This window comes from Neomonachus schauinslandi, chromosome 1 (assembly GCF_002201575.2).
Source record: "Neomonachus schauinslandi chromosome 1, ASM220157v2, whole genome shotgun sequence".
Lineage (NCBI taxonomy): Eukaryota > Metazoa > Chordata > Mammalia > Carnivora > Phocidae > Neomonachus > Neomonachus schauinslandi.
In genome coordinates, this window is record NC_058403.1 from 71,608,392 (window position 1) to 71,628,295 (window position 19,904).

The 19,904-nt window shown below is 49.9% G+C and overlaps 1 protein-coding gene across 1 annotated transcript; it reads right to left on the reverse strand.

Annotated features, from left to right (window-relative positions):
* Window positions 1-4,754: 4,754 nt before the first annotated feature.
* FAM43A (family with sequence similarity 43 member A) lies at window positions 4,755-7,278 on the reverse strand. Its single transcript, XM_021692487.1, has one exon. The coding sequence runs from the start codon at window positions 6,309-6,311 to the stop codon at window positions 5,010-5,012; it is 1,302 nt and encodes a 433-aa protein (XP_021548162.1). The 5' UTR covers window positions 6,312-7,278; the 3' UTR covers window positions 4,755-5,009.
* Between the last annotated feature and the right edge of the window lie 12,626 nt (window positions 7,279-19,904).

Here is a 19,904-nt window from a genome sequence, read left to right on the forward strand (position 1 = left end):
CAAGTTTGGGCTTTCTTTTCTTTTAGGTTTGATTTAAGGTCTGAGTTAGGCTTGTGGGAAGGAGGAGAAATAAAGAGAGGATCAGGTGGGAAGCTGGGCAATCAGAGAGGCCAGAGGGAAATGATGCCTTTCAGGAGGAAATGGGATGGGACCAAGATGAAGAGGGGATGCAGAAGAGGAGGCTGTCAGAAGGGCCACCCTCTGTGGGGGTTAGAAACACGGACTCTTCCTGGTGCCACTGAACAGACCTAGAGAGGGGAGGGAATGGGTGCTAAGTTCTAAGGCCACCTAGCCATTCAAGCCACCAACATGATGGTTATTCAGAGCTGCTCAAATTGGGTCACCTCCGAGCAGGTCATAGGGGGCTGGCCCCCAGCAGCCGGTGGCCTCGGATGAGCCAGCAGGAGCAGGAAAGGCCCCAGCTGACAATAAAGCCAGATTTAGATGTGGCCATGTGCAGGAAAACCTGGTGCCCGGGGTCCAGAGTGCCCTGACCCCACGGCCTCCTGGCCCTCCAGGGAGCCCGGAGTCGTTTCCCACGTGTCAGACGTGGCTCCCAGGCGCCCGGTGTGTGCACACTTCTCGCTCTGTCGTGTGTCACTTGCCAGCAGATGCGAGGACCTCTGATGCATACCACTTGGAGGAAAGGGTTCTGCTTATTATATTACTAAATCCTGCTAGAAATGAGGGCAACTTGCTCCTAATAGAATTTTTATGTTTCTCGTGATCCTTGGTGGACTCCCATGAGGTTTTTCCATCTCCAGTGTGGTGCCAGGGGTGGGTCCTACCAGCCGGTTCTCTCTCCTTTCAAGAGCAGGACCCTTAAAAGCAGCTCTGTCTCTGGGAGGGAATTGTGCTTTCTCAGTCTAACAGAAGCTTTCTAATTTGTCTAAAATCTGTTCTGCTGACTCTGGGGGCAGTGAGTGGGAGGTTTGCTTTAGGGAGGAGCATGCAAGTGCGTGGAGCGGGTGTTCTCTGCAACTGTTAAGTGTTGAGAATGTCTGTAATGCTACTGTTTATTTTATACTGTCCTACCTTTCCCTCGAGCTCCCCATCAACACACACCACAAATGGTACAAGCGAACGTGGGAGGATGTTTTTGCGGTTGATGAAACGCCCCCTCCGTGGACTCGCGCTGCCACCAGCAAGACCTCTCTTGCCGCCGGAAGTCATTTCATTTTTCACGCAGTCAATGGTGCATTGTTGGACCCAGAGTATCACTTCGGCTGGGGAAGAATGTGGAAAGTGTCTCACTGCATTTAAAGTACCATCAGGTTACGCAAAGGAGAAACATGAACCTCACCTCTCAAGAAGGAAAAACTAGACGTGATGAGTAAACCAGACCTCAGGTGCTCCCTGGAAGGTGTGTTTCATCTAAGTACTTAGTTTTGCTTTGGGCACACCACTCTTATCCCTCCGAATGTCGGGAGCAAATTAGTGTTCAGTATTTGTTTTTTTCTCATTCAAACTTCTCTTTTTACACTAGTGATATCATCCCTAGAAGACTGAGATATAAGAAGAGGTGAATCATGTATCACCTTTGCATCTCTTCTAGAATTACATCAGCCAGAGGGCTATGGGGTGCAGTGGGGATAAAAGCCAAAAAGTAGAGGGGAGGAAGGAGGAAAGGGGAGGGCACCAGGAGTGAGGGAGGGAACTGGTTCTTTTGCAGTCTGCTTATTTTCTTCTTCCTCCCTCCTCAACCCCTAAGCCCCCCTTCCCTATTTATAAGTCAGATAACTGGAAAAATCAGACTTTAAAGAGACAGTTGCCTTACATTTATTGATGGTGTTGGTTTAAATGTCATTTGTCTGAACTTTCTGACCAATCATCACACCCCCATCAGTCACAGAGAAAAGCCAACTTTGGCATTGTCACTAGACCATTAACTGGTTAAGAATGAAGACACATAGGGGCAACTAGGTGGTTCAGTCAGTTAAGTGCCCAGCTCTTGATTTCGGCTCACATCATGATCTCAGGGCCGTGAGATCGAGTCCTGCATCAGGCTCCGCACTCAGTGGGGAGTCTGCTTGAGATTCTCTCTCCCTCTCCCTCTGCCCCTCCCCCCACACACACACACTCTCTCTCTCTCTCAAATAAACCTTTAAAAAAAAAAAAAGAATGAAGACACAGGGACCCTGCCCCACCACCAAGTATTAACCATGTAATTTTCACCCTCTTTAATGCTCTTATCAGGGGCGCCTGGGTGGCTCAGTCATTAACCGTCTGCCTTCAGCTTGGGTCATGATCCCAGGGTCCTGGGATGGAGCCCCGCATCGGGCTCCCTGCTCGGCGGGAAGCCTGCTTCTCCCTCTCCCACTCCTCCTGCTTGTGTTCCCTCTCTCGCTGTGTCTCTCTCTGTCAAATAAATAAATAAAATCCTTAAAAAAAATAATAATGTTCTTATCAGTTTCAAAGAGCAGAGGAACTTGGCAATGTGTGAAAATAATTTCAAATGTGAAATCCAGTCACGCAAGATAGTGATGGGCCACACAGCTGGCTGCCAGTCCAGTGAGAGCTCTATGGAAGGCATGTAGTGTGAGTATCTGGGGAGGGGAGGATCTGACTCTCCTGACCTCTCTCTACCTAGGGGTTTTAAATTTCATGCAATGATGTGTATCTGAGGTATTTGGGGAGAGGGGTAGGGACTCTCAACCAAACCAAAATATAACAGATTCAAAGGCCTGGACCTTGTGCTAATGCCCTTAAGAAGCGATTCTGAGGGGCGCTTGGGTGGCTCAGTCATTAAGCGTCTGCCTTCGGCTCAGGTCATGATCTCAGGGTCCTGGGATCGAGCCCCGCATCGGGCTCCCTGCTCGGCGGGAAGCCTGCTTCTCCTTCTCCCACTCCCCCTGCTTGTGTTCCCTCTCTCGCTGTGTCTCTCTCTCTGGCAAATAAATAAATAAAATCTTAAAAAAAAAAAAGTGGTTCTGAGTATTTTTTAGTTATTTCCCATCCACCCTTTGCTTTTTGTTTCTAAAGCTAATCTTATGCCCAAACCACTCCTGTTGATTAGGAAAAAATCTTTCACCCTCCCTCTATGGTTCCAACAAATTCCAGACTCCTCAGGATCTGTGGGTCTAGCTGCCCAAAACATAATTATGATGAAAACAAAGCAGAGTGGCCTCAGGACAGCAGGGAAGGCCAGAAGTGGGATCATTTCTGCAACACAGGAAATGGAGCCCAAAGGGGCAAAGGGAAAAAAATAATTTGAGGAAGGCACAGTTTTGGCAGCGTCTTATTACAACTTCCAGCTGATTGGGTGTAGCCAAACCAGAGACATCTGTTTGGAGTTTACAACAGAAACAAGCTCACAGAAAGCCTGAAAACCTTGAGACAAACACACACACACACACACACACACACACACGCACACACACACACAGACCAAGCTCTAACAATTTTCATCTGCCTTGACCTCCAGACCATTCCCCCACTGGGTCACGCTGGGTTGTAGAAGGGAAGGAAATAGGTTCTTCCGCTGGCCTCCCCACCCGCCCCACCTGCGCCATGACTCATTCAGGCCATGATCAGAACTTACCAACCTTCCTCTCTCCTTGATTTTCCTCCAGGAAAAACAGAGATGGCCCCACTACTCACAGAGCCCCAGGTACACTTTCTTTAGGTCTCTGGTTGATCTTTAAAGCCCCTTGAGCTGTTTGTAAGGGAAAAGGTGAACCCCACAGAAGAAGGTGGTAAAACCCCAGAAGACCTTGAAAGTCATTCCTCCCTAAATCACCTCACAAGTCTGGGAGTGAGGAACAAACCTCAGCCTGTATCTCCAAGAATTAACTCTGAGAGACCAGAAAAAGTCCACACCCCCACAGTTTACTGCAGGAAGAATATGGGAGGATACACTCAAAGAGAAGCTGAGAGCTGGCCCCAGCCATGGCAACAAAAGCCCCGGACTATGCAGAGCGGGTTCTCCTGGAATCACCTGCGAGCACTGCAAAGGCCGAACCCTGTCCTACCGCACCCTCACACCGATGGCCAGGCCCTCTTCCAGCCCCATGGCCCCCAGCATTTTCAGCAGCACTTCCAGACGCTCACCTGTTCCGTGAATTGTCCTCTTTATTCTCTCCCCGCTGGCGTGCAAACAGAACCAGAGCAGTGCTACTCTTAGAAAATAACAAAATGTTTTATACACATTTCTGTATGTACAACTGAACAACATTTTACATGTCCCTTTTGCACAGCAAAAGATAAAAACATTTAACTCCGAGAACACAGTTATGTACAAAAAAAAAAATGTCAAAAATACTTCACAACAGTGCAAAATACGTTACACAGTATCATGGAGGGAGATCGTTTGAGCAGGAGGGAGGTGTGTGTGTTTTTAAAGGAAAACTCCTTTTTTAAAGATATTAGATGTCTTTAACTGTAAACAAAACGCAACTTTCTTTCATTTCCCCACCACCACCACCACCACCCCCAAACAGTTATTTGAGGAATTTGGCAGAATTTCAAGGGTCTGAGTCTGAGGTAAACAACCCAAGCTCTCGCACCAAAAAGACTGGGGGCAAGGAGGTGGCATTTCAGCCTCAAACGTTGTGAGAGCAGGAAAGAAAATGTTTTTTAATGACAAGTCAGTGACAGCGCTAGGCGGCTCCCTGTTATTGGGTCTGTCAGGGGAGGAAATTAACCCCTCCTCCTCAGGCCCCAGCTGCCCCACAAACAGGAAACTGGCCGGCAGGCAGGCATCCCTCGCCGGTAGGACTTGGCTAAGAGCGGGCCCTTCCCTCACCACCCCCACCCCCGGCCCCCAGGGCCCTGCCTCTCTCTCCCTCCGTGCCCTTTGCCCCCTCGCACATCTCCACGCGCAACCTGAGCCCCGCTTCTAACAGAGCCAAATGTGCTGCAGGAGAGGGCCAGGGTAACTCTGGGCCTCAAGTGTCCCCTTTCCCCTTTCCTGGGGGCGGGCGGGGAAGGCAGGAGAAGGGGGGTGTCCAAAAGACGGGTGGGGAGTCACGTTGGGGCGCCAGGGGCGCGCGCAGGGGGCTGCTGAGGTCTCAACCCGAGTGGGGCTCCTCTGGGTTGGCGCCGTCAGTAGGGCCCGACCGGTCCCCGGCGGTGGCAGAGGTGGCGTCCGGGCCCCCGCCTTCGATGGAGCTCTCGCTGCCGGTGCTCTCGCCGGACAGCAGGCGCGTCACCCGCAGGTCGGCCTGCAGGCTGCGCACGTCGTTGCCGAAGCTGAGCTCTCCCAGGTCGTTAATAAGCTGGGACAGCTCGGCCTTCATGTCGGAGGCGCTGCCCAGCAGCAGAGGCGACGGCCCAGCCCCAGGGCCCAGGGAGACCCCGCCGCCCCCTAGCGCCTCCTCGCGGCCACTCTCCAGCGTGTCCAGCAAGTCCCCGCATTCCAAGTGCATAGCCACCACCAGCGCCCGCTGCGCCTTGGCCTCTTCAACTGCCGGGTGTCCGTCCTCAGCACCGTCCTCCTCCTCCTCCTCCTCCTCCTCCTCCTCCTCCTCTTCCTCCAGGCAGCCCTCCGTGTGCTCCTCTTCCTCTTCCTCCTGCAGCTCCTGCTCCTGCTGTTCGCCGAGCAAGTCCTCGGTGATGGAGCCCAGCTTGGGCGCGCTGCGGCTGCGTTCCACCGGTGGCTTGTAGCAGCAGGGTCCGTGCAGGAGCAGCTTGCGCAGCGGCACTAGCGGGATGGTGTGCGCGCCCACCAGCTCCTGCTGCTGGTGACGCGCATCGTCCCTCCGCTTGAGCCGTTTAAATTCCGCCAGTGCGTTGGCCGACGTCTGGTACAGCAGCAGGGCCATGGCCTGCGCTTTCTCGGGCTTGGACACCAGCACCGCGTGGCAGCGCAGCATTACCGCCTTGTGCTTGAGCTCGTGCCGGTATACCCAGGCGAAGACCTTGGGCAGCCGCGCGTCTGCCACGCAATAGGTAACGCGGTGCAGCAGGTAGAGGTGGCCCGGGCGGCGCAGCGCGCGCTCCTCGGCGTGCACCATGCGGATACCCTGCGCACTCACAGTCAGCTTCATCTTGGTGCCCTGACGACCCGCCTCGCTCTTGCTCCAGATCTTGCCCACCGCTAGGTCAGTGCAGCCGTCGCCGCGCGCCTGGATGGTGGTGGCATTGCCCAAGTAGAGCACGGTGTACGTGGGGTCCTCGCTGGTGATGTGCAGCTTCTTGCGCTTGGAGCGGAACATGCTGCCCACCCGGCTGAGCGCGCCTTCGGGGCACGCCCGCGCCAGCGAGCTGAGCGCCGAGTAGTGCAGGCTCACCGCGTAGCCCTTGGGCTTGGACGCCTGCCGTGGCGGCGCCTCGGCCAGCAGCTCGAACTTGTGCTTCTTCCACGGCAGCATCTCCGGAGGGCGCCCCCGCGCAGCTGGGCGGCGGCGGCGGAGCGCGGGGTACAAGACCCGCTGAGCCACCCGCCCCGGCCGGGCTCGGCCCGGGCAAGGCAGAAAAATAAAACTCTGCTGGGAGTGGCCCAGTGGTAGAGAGGGGGTTAGGGAGTATCGTGCTCAGGGACCCCGCCGAAGGGGGTACGGGTACAAATTTTAAAAGAGACGAAAATATTCAGCTGCGAGGGGGCGGGGGGAGGAGGAAAGCGCGCACAGATTTACCCCAGCCAGGGCAAGGACGAGGGCAAAGAGTCTTAGGCAAACAAAATGAGAGAAAGACGAAATCAGAGTGGAACGTTAAAAAGAGATACGCGCGCGCAGAGGGTGCCCCAGCCAAAGCAGCCGGGACGGGGCGAGAATATGCAGGAACTCCTCGGTGAACCTGGAAAGGCCCACCGCTCTCGCTCGCTCTCTCACACACACACACACAAACACACACTCCCCAGGACTGGGACTAGAAACCGCGGAAACTCGATAGCGTGTGCCCAGGGGCCAGGACTCCCCGCCCCCAAGGGGTGTTGGAGCCCGAGAGCCCCTCGGCTGGGCTGGTCCCAGAATGTGCGGCTTGCTGGGAGTGCAGTCAGATGCTGCCCCGGCTGGCCGCGGCGGGCCCGGCGCAGCACTCCGCCTGTGGCTCACTGCATCTTCGCTCCGGCCCGACGCGGGGACTCAGGCTCGGCGGGCTCACTGTCCCGGCTGGCTCGGCCGGGGCAGCGCGGGGCGCCGAGGGTGGGGCGCGCGCATGGTTGGCTCCGGGACGGTCGCTACCTCATTTCTTCCCTCCGGAGGTGTCCGACTCCGCTCCCGAGGTCCCCGAGGTCTGCTGCCCGCCCTTGCGGCGCGCCCGTCCCGTGCTGCGAGCGGTAACCGGCTTGCCAGCCTCACATCCTTGCGGTCCGGGAGCAAGATCTCGGGTAAATATAGGCCGGCGCGAACCATTCGCTGCTCGGGGACAGGGGAGGAGCAGAGAAGAGGATGCGTTTCGGGCTCGGACGCCCGGCGGGTCCCTGGTCTCTTAAAGGGACCTAGTTGCAGCCATTTGTCGAGGGAAAGGGGAAACTAGTCCAATCCCGCAATTACATCTCAAATTTACCAGCATCTCATTTATCTACAGGTATCGCCAAGACCCGGGGTTACCCCTTGGGAAAAGCAACTTGAATTCTGACACTCCACCCTCGGGCTGAATTGCAACTCACTATGTACGTCTACATCGGAACTTCTGGGGAAGTGGTAGAACGTGGGATTTAGACTAATTTACTGTGTAAAAAGGTTGGGGAAATAGTGGTTCTTTCCATGTGTGACAGATCTCTGAGAATGACTGGGTGCTGTTTAATTTTTTTTTTCACAATTTTTTTTTCCATTAAAGGTAATAGAAGCAAGGAAAACAGCGAGACTTCTCTTTTAGGATCTTGGAGCCCTTTCTCCACAGACAAGCAGATAGTGAGAAGTGAGATGAACATAATGCGGTGATTGGAGTGAACAATATGGTATATAGCCCATAAATAAAGTGCTTCCTGCGCCTAATCCCTAACAGTAGCCCCTCCTGCTCTCAGGCCTCAGAGAAGAGTTTTCTGAGACCCATACAATTTCTAAGTAATGCTTATGTGTGGTTAGAACTCATTTTATTTTGGCAGGTCAGTCATTCAGTTTTATTACATCATTGACACATTTTGGATAAGAATTCCTAGTAAAAATCCAAATGACCTTTTTTTATTTCACTGTCTAATAATGCTCAGCCACCGTCCACTAGGAATGACAATCACATTATTATGCTTTTCTCCTATGCTGACTGACTGAACAGTGTAGCTTCAGTCATCTGACCAGCTTGACCCTTGGCTGATAACTCATTTCTGGACCCTCAAAACAACCTGTTTGCCTCTATGGTCTGCTCAGTCAAAGCAAAAAAAAAAAAAAACTTCAAGCTGGAATGTGTGATAAATGTCCAGATGATCCTGCATCAAACTCCCAAGTTCGTTCTGGAGGAGGAGAGTGGACCCCTTTACTCCACAGGCCCCATCCACTGGGGATGTTGGGTATCTTTGGCTTCCATGCCAAAACCACTGATTTCAGAACCACCACCATAGCCCCTCCTGGAAATTCTCTGGAGTCCTACCTTTGCTAACTCTTAACCTTTCTTTGAAATTTAAATAACCTTTTCTGAATTCTAATCCAATTTTCTCAGACTCGTTGGTGCTGAGTTTCAATGTAACTTTTCTGAGTACTTTTTGGTGCCAGGCCCTGAGCCAGGAGCAGAGCCAGTTCCTATCTCCAAGGAGCTCCCAGTCCAATGAAGGATGTAAATTGCACCCAGCTCTGGGCTTCCACTGAAACTAGGAGAGCACCCTGTGTCCCCCAGTGCCTGGTACACAAATAGACACCACTTGATTGTTGAATTAATGAATGAGACATGCGTGTGAACGGGAAGACAGAGCTACGTGCCCTGAGAAAGACCCAAAGTACTATGAGAAGCTGGAAGAAGAGAAGGTTCATTTTGAGTAGGAAAATCAGAAAAGGCTCCACAGAAGGTGATGTTTGAAGAATGAGCAGGGTTTCTCCAAGCAGGGAAGAACTTAAGGGCTTTTAAGACATAGAGGACAGCAGAATTATAGGACATGAAAATGCATGCACACGTGCAGATTGGGATGGAGTTTAATGATTATAACAATGAGAGTAGAAAGTTTCCCGATGGTGCTTTTTGGGCTCCCCTAGTATCTGAGAGAAGGAATGGCCTTTTTACGGCTGACTCTTGCCCCAGGGTTTCATTAGACCAGAGCTGTGATGCCTTACCCCCCAGCTGCACTAACGGGCTAAAGGAGGGATACCAGGCCTTGTGCTGGAATGAACTAGTCAGGACTATAATAAGCCATTTAAGCCAAAGTGAACTCCTCTTCTGCTCAACTTTCTGGAAAATCTTGTGGTGGCAATCAGGTAGACTGTATTGCTCCAAACCGAAAAGTCTGGTAAAAAAACACACCAGATTAACCTGTGTTAAGTGACCATTAGCTGGTCCATAATCTCGAAGTCTAAACTCTACGATAGTAGATGTCATGTTCAAGCAGGTACCATTTCCAAGTTGCTTGGAGGTCCAAGGCTCAGAAGGGTTTGGGGAAGACAAGGAAGGACCAGTGGTGGGAGCCAAGGCTGGTCTCAGCTTCTGCAAGGGCACCGCCTCGGGCATCACACGGTAGCAGGGAGAGCCGTAGACCACAATGGCAGGGAGGATTCCACTGGCAGGCCCAGCTTCTCCGAGGCAGCGAGGGCATCAGTTCTGGGTGTGGAGGCCCATAGAGCTGCTCCTGTGGAATGGTCTCCACCACGCCTGGACTACCTTCTCCATAATTTGTTTTCAACCTCGGGAGGACAGAAAGGTTCTAGGCAAATGTGAGCACTCTGACGTGTGAGTCAGTATCTGTGCTGGTGCTCACAGACCCAGGAGGAGGAGGACCAGGCTGTCTCTTGCCAGCCTGAACCTGGGGCCTGGAGCTGGGCCTGGGCCTGGGCTGGCCTCTGGGGCCGGCCTCACCTCGTCACAGCTGAGGCTGAGTTTCTTCAGCCGGGAAAACTGGTGGCACCATTTATGAGCCCACACCACGGACCTGAGACACAGGGCAGTTCCAGAACAACATGAGCCAAGGCAGTTGGGGACCAGGTCAGAAACTGCATCAGACCGTAGGCTTTTTCGTGTGATGCTGCCCCATCTACTGGTGGCATGCAGAAGTGCCATTCGGTGGGCTGGTTTCCCAGAACAGGATAAGGCAGTGGTTGAATCCACACACAGCCAGGACACAGCGGGCAAGAAACCCGGCCTCTGACTTCACATCTGAGAGTCAGCCTCTGAGCTCACAGAAAGCGTCCAGGCCGGCTTTCTCCCACCTTATTTCTTGCATCATGATCCTCCCTCTCGGGCCTCCTCCCCCAACACTCCACGGAATGCATGTTAGCTTCAGAGACAACCAATGACTAATCTGGGATCCTCAAAGTCATTCGATAAACATTTGCTGTGAGTCTATGGTGGATGTGATGTAGTTGCTGGGGATACGATATTAAAGCAGACAGACAGGTCTTTGCCCTCATGGGATTTATATCCTACAGGGAGGCAGAGAATAAGCAAACAAATAATAAAATCTCAAATATTGGTAAGTCTCAACACACACAAAAAAGCAGGGCTAAGAGCAGAAGGTGGGTGGTCAGGGAAGGTGTCTCTGAGCAGAGATCTCAAGGAGGTGGAGTCAGGCATGCAGGAACATTCTAGCCTGTGCTGACCAGTAAGGAAGTCACAAGCCACGTGTTGCTGTTGAGCACTTGAAATCTAGTTGGTCCAAACCAAGGTGTGATGCAGGTGTGAAATACACACTGGATTTCCAGGACTTTGAAAAAGAAGAATGAAAATATCTCAATCATCTTATAATAATTATATATGGAATGATAATATTTTGGCTATGTTGAGTTAAATAGACTATATTATTAAAATTAATTTGGCCTGTTTCTTTTTACCTCTTTAATGTGGGTACTAGAACACTCACAACTATAGGTCTGGATAGCACTGTGCGAGGCTAACATGCAGGCCTGAAGGTGGGAATGAGCTCAGGGGGTTCAAGGACTCTCCAGCTTAAAAAATCCTACGGTGTGATGACAGCCTCTGGCTCTTTAGCCCTCCTCATTTCTAACTCCTATTATATCAACTCTTTCACCTCCTTAAGACCTCCAGGATTGACATCAACATCCGTCACAGAGTGAACTCACCCACTGGCTGCAGCAGGAGCCCCTGGGCCAATTTCTGGATCCCTTAAATCAGGATCTCCGCTGAAACTCCTCCGTGGTTGAATACATCCTGAAGTTCGGGGAGCCCTGCCCTGGCCCACTTCATTCCTCCCACTATCAATTCCTTCCTAGCCTCTTATCCTTCCCCTCTCCCCCTCCCAAGGCTCCTTCAAAGTGGGGGTGGGGGCCTCAAAAACAGTATGCTAAGTGAGAGAAGCCAGACATAGAAGGTCACCTGTCATTGGCGTCCATTCATATGAACTATAAGGAATAGGTGAATCTGAAGTTACAGAGCACAGATGGGTGGTTGGAGAGAGAGAAGAATGGGGACCAACTGCTTAATGGATATGGGGCTTCCTTTTGGGGTGATGAAAATGCTTTGGAACTACACAGAAGTGGTTGTTGCACAACATTGTGAACACACTAAATATCGCTTCATTGTTGACCTCAAAATGGTTAATTTTATGGTATATGCATCTCAACTCGACTTTTTTTTTTTAAGTGGAAGAAGGAGGCAGAGAGAGGGTCAGAGTGATGTGATGTGAGAAGGACCCAACCCTCCCCTGATGGCTTTGGAGATGGAGGGAGGGGCTACACGCCAAAGAATGCAGGCAGCCTCTAGAAACTGGAAAAGGCCAGGACAAATTCTCCCACAGAGTGTCCACGAAGGAGATCCCGTGACACCTCAATTCTGGCCCGGCGAGACCTGTGTTGGACTTCTAGCCTGCAGAATTGTAAGTTTCTGTTGACTTATGACCAAGTTTATGGTAATTTGTTACAGCAGCAGAACACCTCCCATCTCTTCTCTTCTGATTCCATTTCCTCACCCACTCGCCTCAGTGAGAACCCTCAGTCCTCACCACTCTTCCAAAGCTGCCCATTCCCCAGCAGAGCCAAGCACAGGACCTAGAGCTTCTTCAAGAAAACCAAGGCAGTCAGAGCAATGTTAACTGTGTGCAAACCCCCAACTAACCCACTCACTCAGTCACATCTATACCTTCTCCCACTCCTTTCCTCCAGGTACCCTGGGGCGCATGGGTGGCTCATTCGGTTGGGCGACCAGTTCTTGGTTTGAACTCAGGTTATGATCTCAGGGTCGTGAGATGGAGCCCCATGTGGGGCTCCATGCTCAGCACCAGGTCTGCTGAAGATTCTTGCCCCCTCCCTGTCCCTCCCCCTCTGCTCTTCACCCCCTTCTCAAGTAAGTATATAAAATCTTTTTTAAAAATAAGTCTCTTTTCCTTTGAACCTGTTCCCCTCAAACCCACCCCCCACACTGATACCAAACCACAGATGTGACCTTGTAACCCTCCCCATTATAACCACTCAGTGGGTTCCTACCAATCACGGGCTGCAGCCTCAGCTTCTGAGCATAACACATGGGAATTTACAGGTCTGGCACCTGCCTACCCCTCCAGCCTCATTCGCCACTTCTCCTGGCCTCCTAAGTCCTGTTCCAGCCATGGAAAATATGCTTCTCACCATGCGCCTGAGACTGTTTTTTGTCTTCATGCCATTGCTTAAGTGATTCTGTCTAACTGGAATGACCTCCTCCTGCCACTTCCCCTGGCTGATCCCTACTCATTTTTAAAAAGCCAGCTCAGGGACCATCTCGTCCAGAAAAGGGGCCCAGGCCTCCCTAACTCCTTCTCCATGCTCCTTGCATCTCTACCTCTGAACTTCTTTATTGTAATGTTATTGTCTTTAACTCTGCCTCCCTCACTGGACTGTGAGGTCTTGGAGAGCAGCAACTATATTGAATTCATCTTTTTGTCCTCAGCTCCTAGCACAATGCCTGCCACCAAGTCAGTATACAATAAACATTGGACAATGAACAAATATTAACCTCGTGTTTATTTTCACAGCAGTTGGACTATCATAAGCACAGGCGGTCAGAACTGGAAGGGCCCTTCAGGACAATCTTTTTTTTTTTTTTTTAAGATTTTATTTATCTATTTATTTGAGAGAGTCAGGGGAGGGAGAGGGACAAGCAGACTCCGTGCTGAGCATGGAGCCCGACACAGGGCTCGACCTTGCTACCCTGAGATCAGAACCTGAGCCAAAATCAAGGTTCGGATGCTCAACCGACTGAGCCACCCAAGTGACCCCCTTCAGGACAAGCTAGTCACCCCCCCTTTCCTGATTCCACAGATGAGGAAACTGAGGTCCCAAGAGTGCACATGCATGGGTATATCGTTATTTAACAGTCAAGCCCAGATTAGGACCCAGGTGGCCTGAATCTCATTTCAAGGCTCTCTTCCTTCAGCTAAACATAAAGCCAGAGACTTTTTTTTTTAAATTTTTTTAAAATTTATTTATTTGACAGAGAGAGACAGCTAGAAAGAGAACACAAGCAGGGGGAGTGGGAGAGGGAGAAGCAGGCTCCCGGCCAAGCAGGGAGCCCAATGCGGAACTCGATCCCAGGAACCTGGGATCATGACCTGAGCCGAAGGCAGTCACTTAAGGACTGAGCCACCCAGGCGCCCCAAGCCAGAGACTTTAAATACACAAATATGCAGGCGCATGTCACGCTCCCTCTTCCCTCTATGAAGGGCTATGTTTGGGGGGTTCATGGCTTCATTTGGTAGACTGGGCGGGCTCAGCCCTCATCAACCAAACACTTCCCCTCATAATCTGAGCTGCCACTCACTGGGCCCCTTAATGGAAAGTCCCCTTATTACTGGCTGTCACTGCCACCAAAGAGGTCAGAGTCAAGCATGACTGTCATGAGATTTACGCAGTGAGACTTCGGTCTCTCTAGCGGTCAAGATCACGCCCAGGTCCATGAGAGTCTGGTGGCCCACTGGGCTCCTCCGCTCTGCCCCGTGACCTTTAATCTCTCTGGGGCTTTCACTTTAAAAACAATGAGAGTTGTAGCAGTTCTTATTTTACAGGAAATAGCATAAAGAAGTAGCAATGAAAGTAAATGTGCCTGGTAAATGCTTGGAGGTTTTCACATTGAGAAAGGATATTATGCAACTCGTGTTCTTGTTTGTCTCTTGTTTTGGAACTTCTCTCTGGGCATGTGGGCCTGGCACATCTTTAGTGAGCCTATGCAAATCAGCTGGCAAAGTAACAGCTATTCCATCACAAATGTTAAGGGCACTGGCCTCTCCCCACTAGGTGCTGGGGAAATGCACATGATCTCGCCTTTAAGGAGGTTATAATCCAGAATCCGTTGATTCAGAAAGAACTCGAGGAGGTACTTTTGGTGTGCTGTAGGGGGTAATATAGGTGCAAATAAGTGTGATCTGAGCTAACACAGGCTGAGCTTTACACAAAGCACTGGGGGCTCACAGGGAAAAATAACTTCTGGTCAAACAGTGAAGATACCAGGGCGCTCATCAGGAAGGGGGTAGGCTTCATGCTCCACTGAACGACAAGCAGGTTGCTATGGACAGAGACAGGAGAGAGAAGTCCAGAGGGAGAAAATGGCCCATGTACATAGTGCTTAGTGTTGAACACTAAACAACTGGGCCAAAAGCAGGGAACTCAAGCATACTGAGCACCTACTAGGTGTCAGCCACTGTGTTAAATGCTTTGGATCCTTCCAGATGTTTCATCCTCAGAAGAGTGTGGTGAGGTCCGTGATGGTCTCTTCACTAGAGGGAGAAGACTGAGGCTCGGAGGAGTTAAGAAACTGGCCTAACACCGCCATAGCCTAGCTCTTTGTGTGTGAGTCAGGTTGGGGCCTGACTTTTGGGGGCCTTGAATGGCAGGTAGAGGCATTTCCCAAGCTGTGGTGAGTCATTGGGCATTTGAGCAGGGACTTGCCGTGATCAGAGCCAGAGCTCAGACACCCACATCCCCATCCTGACTCACTGAGGGTCCCAGATGTTGCCCCTCTCTGGGCCCTGGCCTCCCAGTTTGTGAGCTGAGCAAATTCCCTGCCAGTCCTGAGATTGCAAGAGGCTGTATTGGTTTCCTAGGGCCACCACAACAAATTACCATAAACAGGTGGCTTACAACAACAGAAATTTTTCTCTCACAATTCCGGAGGCCAAAATAAAGAAGCATCCTTCCTTGCCTCTTAGCCTCGGGCACTAGCGAGCAATCCCTGCATTCCTTAACTTATAGAATCTCTGCCTCTGTCCTCACATGATGCTCCCCACCCCCCGCCCCGTGTTTTTTCTGTTTGTGTCCAAATTTGTATCTTATAAAAACACATGTTATTGCATTAGGACCCACCCGAATTCAGTATGACCTCATCTTCACTTGATTACACCTGTAAAGACCCTCTTCCCAAATAAGGCCACATCCACAAGAACCTGGGGTTAGGACTATAATCTATCTTTTTGAGATACACCATTCAACTCAAAACAGAGGTCATAACAGGAAATTGCAGGAATGAGAGAGGAACAATAAACAAGTCAGACACCTACAAACTCCCGAGGTCACCCTTTGGCCCATGCTGGCCCTGACGCCCCTCCTTTCACAGACTGCTTGTCTACAGTGTCTATCACCCACACAGCACCCAGGCAGAAAAGCAAAGGCATGAGAAAGAAGTCAAAAGAAGCGAAACCTTGAGCCTTACAAGGGAGCCTTTCTCATCGGTGCTCCCAGAGGCAGGAACCAGACTGGTTTGTCCCCTCTGAAGTTGGATGGAGGAGAAATCACCAGCCCCTGCATGGTCAGCTTTAAAACAAAAACCTAGCCCCTTAACATTTCGCTTGTGATATTATCATTTGTAACTAATGATGACTGAATTTGCTAGAGGGTGGTTCACGGTGCCCTCAGCCTTCACATGACAAGCAGGGCAGGATGTCATCTCCTCCCCAAGCTACATGGTGAAGGCACTGCCCTGTGACTGCCAACCTGAGCACCCTTTCTGAGGCCATCACTGTTGCCCTGTTATGTCAAATACTGGGGTGACATAGAGTAGTGCGAAGAGGACGGGAACCTCTCAGGGTAAGAAATCCATTAAGCACCTTAGTGATCATCCATTCCAACCCCCACTTTGGAGAATGAACCTGCTTTAGAACATCCCGACACTTGGTTATGGAGCCTTTGCTTGAACACCCCTGGTGGCAGGGAGCTCACTCTCTTATAAAGCTGTCCACTCCATCTTTGAACCATTCTGATTGTAAGAAGGTTCAAACAAATTAAAACTAAAATTGTGACTCTGTAGCTTCAACCCATGTGTTCTAGTTCTGCTTGCCTTGTGTCTACTCAGAGCAATCTTCTCTCCCTTCCCTATAACAGTCCTTCACATAATTAGAAATAGCCCCCATATACCCTTGGAGTCCCTACTCCCGAAGCTAATCACACTTCCTTCACCTTTTTCTCATTCCCTCACCATCTAAGTTGATATGCTAACACTTGTTAGTGTATTTATTAGAGTGATTTAAGGGGAGTGGTTAGAAGGCCATTCTGGGAAAGTAGGGTCTAACTGGCGGTGTGGTTCATGGCTCCACCGCTGACCTGAGCTATTTAACCTTGGATGAGTCTCTCTGCAGGCTGACAACCACTAAAATTTAAGCTCATAGGGGCGGGGTGTTTGTCCAATGCTGAATCCCTGGAGCCTAGCGATGAACGAGTGAATGAATGAACGAATGAATGGGAAAAGCCTGGCACTTTCTAGCTGCAGATTTTAGAGTTGGTCATTATTAATTCTATGTCTACTCTCCTTTACTTTGCTTCACTTTGTTGTAATTTTTTTCTGCAAGTAATTTCTGCACTAAATTTCTGCAACTAAATGTTCAGAAAAAATAGGGGCACCTGGGTGGCTCAGTTGGTTAAGTGTCTGATTCTTGATTTTGGCTCAGATCCTGATCTCAGGATTGTGAGATGGAGCCCCGAGTTGGGCTCTTCCCTGAGCGTGGAGCCTGCTTAGGATCTTCCCTCTCTCTGCCCCCCCCCAAAAAAGAAAAACAAATGCATAAGGTGGGGATGGGGAGTTACTGTTTAATGGGTTCAGAAAAATAAAAGTTCCCTTTCTCATTTGACTACCATGAGGAAAAAAATAATTACAAAGTCATCTGTAGGTAAAAGACCCTGGATATTCCATATAAAACTACAAGAGTTGTGGGGAGCGCCTGGGTGACTCAGTCAGTTGAGTGTCTGACTCTTGATTTTGGCTCAGGTCATGATCTCAGGGTTGTGGGATCAAGCCCCGTGTTGGGCTCCATGCTTAGCAGAGTCTGCTTGTTCCTCTCCCTCTGCTCCTCCCCCTGCTCCCCTGCTCTCTCTCTCTTTCTCAAATAAATAAAATCTTAAAAAAGAAAACTATAAGAGTTTGGGGGGAAATGCATAGGTTCTAATATAATATATATAGAATCTTGTAGCCTTTATCACCAAAGCAAAAGGTCTTTTACACTTTTCATTGCACACAGAACGACTTGCACCAGCAAGCAATCAATGTTTGATTGAAGTGATTTAAGTTAGTCACTTACAATAACCACAAATAAAGGGCTGCTAAATTATTGACACTCACTCATGTGTGAGAATCCACCCATTTTCAACAGGGAAAAATTGAGAATGGCAGATAATCGAAGGGAGTTTTCCTTACTGCTTGAGTGACTGCAGAGACTGCCAGACTTCTATTTTCACAACCCTCAACCTCACACAAACTGCTTTACTGTCCTGATGGAACGAGGTGCTGTAGAGAATGGGTGAGAGAGAGGAGCAGGGCTGCAAGCTTGCCTTGGAACAGGGTTTCTGCCACTGACCTGCTTTGGGCCAAGGGGTGAAAAGAAAAAACAGAAATTCACCCACTCTCCCTTCTCTCTCCCCAGGCAGATATGGAGCCCAGGGAGGCATAGCAGTGTGGAGACGGAGAGCAGAAAGCCACTCCAAAATTTGTTCCTGGGTGTGGGTTTCAGGGTTTGCAACTACATTTGTTTAGCCAGGGTAAATCAAGTATTATGCAACACCATCAATGAGGAACACTCACTCTCTGTTGCTATTTGGAAGCTGGATATGAATCAAAATCAATGCAACCTCCTCCAGAGGTCAGCTGTGCAGAGAATCTTGGTTTCAACAGAAGAGCTCATCTATGTGGGAATCAGGAGAATCTGACCAGTTTTCAGACACAGACCTGGTGGATGGGCATTTCCACTGTCATGACAAGGTGACGAGAGTAGTTTGGCTGGGTTGTATTGTTCCCCAAAGTGTGTGGGTGGACATGGCTTCAATGGTTGGAGGGCAGGAACCTGGGCTGATTCATCTTTGCAACACCCCCCACTTGGTTTGCAGCCAGTACTATGCTCCACCCTCACCACCACTATCATCACTCCCCACTCAATCTCTTTCCTCTCAATCTGGATCCCATAATCTTATCTCATGAGCACCCTCAATCACCTTCCTCCTTCTTCTCAATGAACTAGTCTCATAATCCCACAACATGGATCAATTATACATGTGGATTTTCACCTGCATCATCCAGTTGTCTGGGAAAGAAACTCCTCAGCTGTGAAAATTGGTACCCCATGAACTACTAGGCAATGATCTTTCAGCATTATCTCATTTGCTACCTCTGCAGGACAGGGATTATTATTATCCCATTAAACAAATAAGAAAACTGAGGCTCGGATAGTTCTTTTTCAGTGATAGATTTGAGAAATGTCTTGAGGGAAATATTAGAATTATTTATGTCTTATTTGTCAGCTAAGAATAGTTGCTGCTATCATAATCTTACAATGTCAGTGTCTGTTTGACTCTCTACTAGTCTCGATTAAATTACCACTTTATTTGGTTAAGATTTTTTGGAGTCCGTGGAAGAATGACAATAGAAACCCGAAGGGCTTGCTCTCTCTAAATCTCTGGAGATGACAAAATCTGGAAAAGGAAACGAGGGTGCAATCCCAAGTTCCTGACTGAGCTCTAGGAATGAGATGGCAGGTTTCTTTATAGCATCTACTGTTGTTTAGTAGAATGTAAAACCCAGGTAATCTTAGTTTATGAGTTAGTTTTATTTTTAACCACTCAGCTTCAAGAGAATTCCAGGAACTGTCAACTTACTCTCTTCCATGGATCTTTCCCATATCTTACTATGGAGATTTTGCAGTATTTAAAGATACACCCTTTCTATGTTGGGAAATGGGAGAAAACACATTCTGATTCATTCCTTCACTGATCTGCGGTCACTGACTTCCAGAAGCCTTGCCAGCTACAACATGGCTTTTCAGCAATCCCTTGGTTGTTTCCTGAAGTTCACTCCAACTCAGTAAGAGTCAGCAGTGAGGTGTAGCCCACCGTGGGCTGGGCAAGGAATCCAGAGATGGGTGGGTGATATAGTCCTAGCTAGTTATGCTCCTAACTCGCTGTGATTGACTTTTTAGCCAGTCCAGTGCCTTCCTCTGCACCAAAGGGAGCGCACTCCTCTTGCTACTCAAAATGTGGCCCTTGGACCAGACCATTTGCATCGGTGTCACCCGGAAGCTTGTTAGAAGTACAGAGTCCCCGGCCCCATCCCAGACCTTATTAATCAGAATCTGCACGTTGACGCGATTCCACGGAGGATTTACAGGCATGATCAAGTTCGAGAAGCGCTGGGTTCTGAAAATCGTGCTAACAACCCTCATGCTTCCCTTTTCCCAGGAACATGTAAGATAGTTGATGAGATCTGGGGTTTGATACCTGACACCATACATATTCCATCTATGACGTGAGCAAGCTTCTTCCTCTCTGAACACGGTAACACTGAGGTGGTTCTCACGATTAATGAAATGTCAGCAAAACGCCCAGCACCCACACAACTCTCACCCAGCATTCCATCTGCCCGTCGCTGGAAATTAACGATGGAGTGAACACCAAAAGCTCAGGCCACAGAGTGTAGCCGGCTCACCGTTT

Bases quoted from the DNA above. Each gene is read 5' to 3' on its own strand.
- FAM43A (XM_021692487.1), bottom strand. From the start codon at position 6,311: ATGCTGCCGTGGAAGAAGCACAAGTTCGAGCTGCTGGCCGAGGCGCCG.